At 48.6% G+C, this 5,903-nt stretch overlaps 1 protein-coding gene across 1 annotated transcript in view; it reads right to left on the minus strand.

Moving 5' to 3' along the window:
- SNX30 (sorting nexin family member 30) overlaps positions 1 to 5,903 on the minus strand; it is a 120,742-nt gene that overhangs the window by 8,275 nt on the left and 106,564 nt on the right. The window contains exon 8 of the mRNA XM_017530366.2: positions 3,236 to 3,388. Within this exon, the coding sequence (XP_017385855.1) occupies positions 3,236 to 3,388 (153 nt within the window). The remainder of the gene's footprint in view (positions 1 to 3,235; positions 3,389 to 5,903) is intronic.

Consider the following 5,903-nt stretch of genomic DNA (forward strand, 5'->3'; position numbering starts at 1 on the left):
GAGGAGTTCAGAGGATGGTGAGGAGTTCAGAGGATGGAGAGGATTTCAGAGGATAGAGAGGAGTTCAGAGGAGGGGTGAGGAGTTCAGAGGATGGAGAGGAGTTCAGAGGAGGGGTGAGGAGTTCAGAGGAGGAGGAAGGAGTTCCTAGGAGGAAGTAGTAGTTCTGAGGAGGGGGGAGGAGTCCTGAGGAGGGTAGAGGAGTCCCGAGGAGGTGGGAGGAGTCCTGAGGAGGTGGGAGGAGTTCTGAGGGAGGAGGAGTTCTGAGGAGGTGGGAGGAGTTCTGAGGGAGGAGGAGTCCCGAGGAGGTGGGAGGAGTTCTGAGGAGGTGGGAGGAGTTCTGAGGGAGGAGGAGTTCTGAGGAGGTGGGAGGAGTTCTGAGGAGGGAGGAGGAGAGAGGCATCCTTTGGTCAAGCCAGAAAGAGGAATGGTGAAATTGTTCCCTGACTCCTCCTTGGTGACTCTCAGGTTAGAGAGGAAGCTAAACTCAGAAGCCCACCTGATATAGGGAAGATGGTATGGGGTCTGTGGCATTCCAGGTCCTGCTCTCTCCCTAGGCCATCACTTCAGATCTGCAATGGTCTTTCTAGGTCAGCCATGAGAAATCAAGGCCATACCAGTTTTCTATTTGGTCCTAAATGTACCAAACTCTTTCCTACCCCAGAGACCTTGTGTATGTTGTCTCCTTTGCCTGGAATATATGTTCTCCAAGTCTCTGTCTCTGAAACTTAATTAAATGTTATTTCCTCAGACCAGCCTTTCCTGCCTACTCCACTCGCCCCTCCCACCCTCAGCCTGCATTGTGCCCGCTGGTATTTTCTCCCACAGTTTCCCATTCTTTTCCTTATCTTACTCTGAACCTGTGGGCTCCTTTGATGAACACATTCCCTCCATTAGACTGAGGGTGCCTTAAGGGAAAAATCCTTCTATTTATCAGTTCTGTACACACCATTCCTTACACACAGCACATGCACAAAAAAAATTTGTTAAATATGTGTAGAAGCAATACCAGGCCCCAAGATGGTGGCCTTGCCTGTGATATAGTGGGAAGACAGATAGGAATGCTGGGATTCATAACCAAAGGGAGTGATGAAGACATCTGACCTAGTTGGTTCTGCAGTAGTGGGAGGGCTACTGAACAGCGAAGGGAAAGTGAGGGAGTTATGGGAAAAAAGGACATTGACCAAGTACGTGCCATGTTCCAGGTATGCATGAGGTACTCACACATACATTATTTCACTGTATCTTTACAATTATTGAGTGTAGAAGGATCACTCCCATCTTACAGATGAAGAAACGGGTGCAGAGAGGCACCTTACCTAAGGCACAGTCAGTAGAGGGGCGAGGCCTCGACCTCATGTGGAGCGACTGTTCCACCTTTGGGCAGGCAGGACTATCCTGAGGATGTATGGCCCTTATCCTCTAGGCTGACAGTGCCTTGGAACCACTCAGACAAGTGGACTCTTCAGAACCAACTCCAATCCTAGCTGGGTCACTCACAAGCTGTGTAACCTAGGGCAGAACTTCTTGAACTTTACATTGGAAATCATAAAACCCACTTGACAAGTGTCATGGTGAAGGTGAAATTTCATGAGACAGGACATACGAAACAACCAGTCCAGTGCCAGCCCGGCTTCATAGGGGGCTCCATAAAAACAGGAGTAAAGGTACATGTCACCTTTCTCCTTCCACTTTAAAAAAGTCCTTCCCTAAGACTTGACATGTAAGGGACATTCCATGACTGTTTCCTGAGCCCTCCTCCAGGTGAGCCTGAAAAGATGCAGACATACTGCCTCTGAACAGCAGGCCAGAGCCATCAAAGCTTTCAGAAGAGATGGCTTTTTCTCGTCTGGGATAAGGACATGTTTCCAGAATTGTGGCATGAATAGCCAAGTTAATATCTGTCCAGCATGCTGACAGCCTACAGTGTATCCAACAGTTTGATTTCAAGTCTACAAGTTACGTGTTGAACTGCGATTGGGCTGTTCTTCATCTTTAAGCTTTTAAGAAGTATAAGGATTCATTAGCAGAAGTAATGTCAAGTTGGAGATGTATACATAATTTTTTTTTTTTTTTGCGACAAGGTCAAAAACTCTGTCACCTAGGTTGGAGTGTGGTGGTGCACAGTCATGGCTCACTGTAGCCTTGAACTCCTGGCTCAAGCCCTCCTGCTGCAGCCGCCTGAATAGCTGGGACTATAGGCATATGACACCACGCCTGGCTAATTTTGTATTTTTTGTAGAGACAGAGTCCCACTATGTTGCCCAGGCTGGTCTTGAACTCCTGGGCTCAAGTGATCCTCCCACCTCAGATTCCCAAAGTGCTGGGATTACAGGCGTGAGCCACTGCACCTGGCCTCACGTTGGTTTGCTGGATATATGAATCAAGCAAACCTTGATTGAGGGGATTGGGCTGTAGCCTGAAAAGAGTCATTGCCTTGTGTGTAGTGTGTGGTGTGTGTGTGGTGTATGTATGGTGTATGTGTGAGTGGGGTATGGGTGGGGTGTGTGTGTGTGGTGTGTGTCTAGTGTGTGTATGTGGTGTGTGGTATATGTGTGGGGTTTGGGAGTGTGTGTGTGTGGAGTCTATGTGCGGGGGTGGTGTAGTGTGCATGGTGTGCATGCAGTGTGAGGGGTGTGGCATGGGGGGGTGGTATGTGTGTGTATCAGGGGTGCTTAACCTAGGGTCCACAGATCAACAGGATCCCTGAGTAAAACTTTTTAATAGTTCGTAATCCTACATCCCTTCATTTTAGGTATTTAAAGTCAATATTTTGAAGTCTATATAAAAAACAAATGAAAAGTATTTTGATGTGGGGTCTACGGGCTTCACCAGATGACCAAAGGGGTTCACTGCACAATGAAAGTGAAGGGCCCCTGTGTATGGAACCCCAAGACAGAGTAAAGTAACCCCAAAGCCTCCATTCAGTGGCTCATCCCTGTGCTGAAGGTCTGACTGGTTCTGGGAAGCAGCCAACGCCAGTCCCGGAGAGCACGGAAGACCAACCTGCTGCTTCTCCAGCAGCACGTGCGAGGGAGACCCCGTGAGTCCCCCCTGTGCCAAACCCAGCACTGCAGCCACACGGCTGAGCAAGGGCAGGAAGTAGGAGCCAAGACTAAGCAGATAAAATAAGGGAAGGAGATGAGACTAGCAGGATTCCCAGTTTCTGGATTTCTGGTAGACCCACGTGAAAGGCTCCGGCCACTAGAAACCAGTCTTGTTGGGCACACTCATTACCTTCTCATAGTACTGAATGTTCTTGTCCGCCATCCCCATGAGTAGCTGCCGGAAGTCCTGCCTCTTGTTGTTCTGCCACCTCTCCATGTCAGCTTTCAGGTCAGCATTGAAACACTCCATCCGATCCTGACATTTCTCAACGTCCGCCGGCACCTGGGAAGGGAGGCCCATGTGAGTCCTCTGCACACAGAACTGGCATCTCTTGTCTTGAGCTCCTCTGCACACACATTTATCAAAGGCCAAAGCCCTACATTAAAATGCCATCAACATGCTCCCTCCTCTGGAGGCATTTATTTGAAAAAGCAAAGCCTTGGGTTTTCAGGTCTAAAGAGGAGTTCTGCAAAGGTGCTCTCCTAACCCAAATCTTCAAACCTCTCCAAACACAACAAAGACTCGTGAGGAAAGCACCCCCATTTCCACACAGGAAGAAGAAATATTGCAATTCAGAGTCGTATGTCTTTGGTTCCTTCTAGGATTTACTCATCCACACTTCAAAGCATGTGCAGACTTTGCAAATATACAGCAATACTTGGTACTGCCCTGCTAGTGTCCTGTGTCCCATACTGGAACTAGAAAAGTAGTAAGTTTTCCCAGGTCACATGAACTATTCCATTACTTGTGACATTTGATGATGCCTTTCCTCCTTAATCAGACAATTGCAATAAGACAACTACTGGCCAGCTGCCTCCTCTGAACCCCAATTTATAAATAAACTGGAGGCTTATTTATGCTTTTCCCAATAGCAGGTATTTTTAAATGGAGAGTTAGAAAAGTCTGAGAAAATAGGAGGAAAGTTATTTATGCATGTCAAAAGAATCTGAAAGAAGCAATATACAGCAGGTTATTTCAAGGTTTTCTTAAAGAGATTTAGAAGACTTTCTCAAATGGGAATTATGTCATTTGAATTTCACAACTTTGCTCTGGTGAGTTTCAGAGTTATCCTGTGCAGCTAGAGCAGGCCTTGTGGTTGCCGTGGTTCCCAAAGCTGGCTTCTCCCTCCTAACTCAAGTGCTCCACCGGGCTCTGATGGTGGCCAGAGGGCCAACATGCCCCCAACTAGGTCAAACTCCTGACTTGCCAAATGTATCCCAACCACAAGTGAGGCCTTGTATGTTCTATGTACTGGGGCCCATGAATCAAACTGTCTCTAAGCCATGGCTCACCACTGGGAGTCACTTTCCACCCAACAGGGAGGTTTAGACCCAAGCCTGATGAGCAAGGAGCTGACCCAGAATGATGCCAATGAGGAAGCCAGGCCTGAGGGAGCTGGATACCTTCAGGGCACTCAGCCACCTTCTCCACAGACCACGTGGAGGTGGCTGTAGAACACAAGAACCAGGGAAGAGACACAGCCAAGGCAAGCAGATTCGAATGTGCCTGGCACGAGAACTAGACACAGGTGAGACCAGGATAAGCTGGAGAGAAAGAAATAACTCGACACTCTGGGAAATTTAAAAGAAAGGAATGTTTCTGTTAAGATGGGGAAAGAAGTCTTCTTCAAAGTACGTAGGCTTCCGGAAGAGGTAAAAAAAAAAAAAATACTAGGCTGGGTGCGGTGGCTTATGCCTCCCAGCACATTAGGAGGCCAAGGCAGAAGATCACTGGAGGTCAGGAATTTGAGACCAGCCTGGGAAACACAGTAAGATCCAATCTCTACAAAAATAAAATTTAAATAAGTAGGATGTGGTGACGCTATGTTGTCCAGGCTGGTCTTGAACTCCTGACCTCCAGCGATCCTCCTACCTCAGTCCCCCAAAGCACTAGGATTACAGGTGTGAGCCACCACACCAGGTCAGAGACTGACTTTTTCTTCTGATGCCATGATTTAAGTCTCTTTTGTCCCCTCCCGAGACCACCCATTACTATTGGTTACCTCAGGAAAAACTAAAATAAAGACCAGAGTGCCCCGATCTTGCCTCTCCAGAGTCACTCCAGGAATCAGCCTCAATGGACAGATGCCCAGCGAGCTGGCGTCTGGCTGGCCTCACCTCCCTACAGGCACAGGCCAGTTCCTTACCTGCCTCCTGGCCCCCGCTCACATTTGCATCAGGGTGAGGGTGCCTATGAGCCACTTCCTGTTTGCTTAATGAAACATCCTCTGTGAGGAGAAAATGGAAAACCCTGGAAAGAGAACCTCACTGGGACACGTTGAGAAGAGGGCAGCCCGGGTCTCTGAATCAGAGGACTTTTTACTGCAGAAAGATTCCCAGGTCTGTTCTGGAGATGGGAACTCGGACTGACCCACAAAAATTAGGGTTTAAACCATGGCTGTGGGTTTTATGACTGCCTGAGCCTCCGTCTGGGAAATACTTAGCGTCTCCGTTTCACAACACAGTCCGTGCTTGGCACTGAAGAATACAAAAGTGCTCAGGTCTTAGCAGGCAAATCTTGGCTCTTGTTACCTACAATGTAGTTGGGAAGAAACAGGAACACACCTAGACACTGAGGCGAGATGTCACAAGTGCTGGCACCTCCCCTGGAGCCCCCATGATAAGCACGCTGAGGAGGGTGGAGAGGGGGGCCAACCTGGGAAGATCAGGCCTCGTGGAGGAAACAGCACTGAGGCGGCTCTTTAAAGATGACAGATGTGGCCGGGCGCAGTGGCTCACACCTGTAATCCCCAACACTTTGGGAGGCTGAGGTGGGCGGATCATGAGGTCAAAAGATC

This window comes from Cebus imitator, unplaced genomic scaffold, assembly GCF_001604975.1.
Source record: "Cebus imitator isolate Cc_AM_T3 unplaced genomic scaffold, Cebus_imitator-1.0 Scaffold64, whole genome shotgun sequence".
NCBI lineage: Eukaryota > Metazoa > Chordata > Mammalia > Primates > Cebidae > Cebus > Cebus imitator.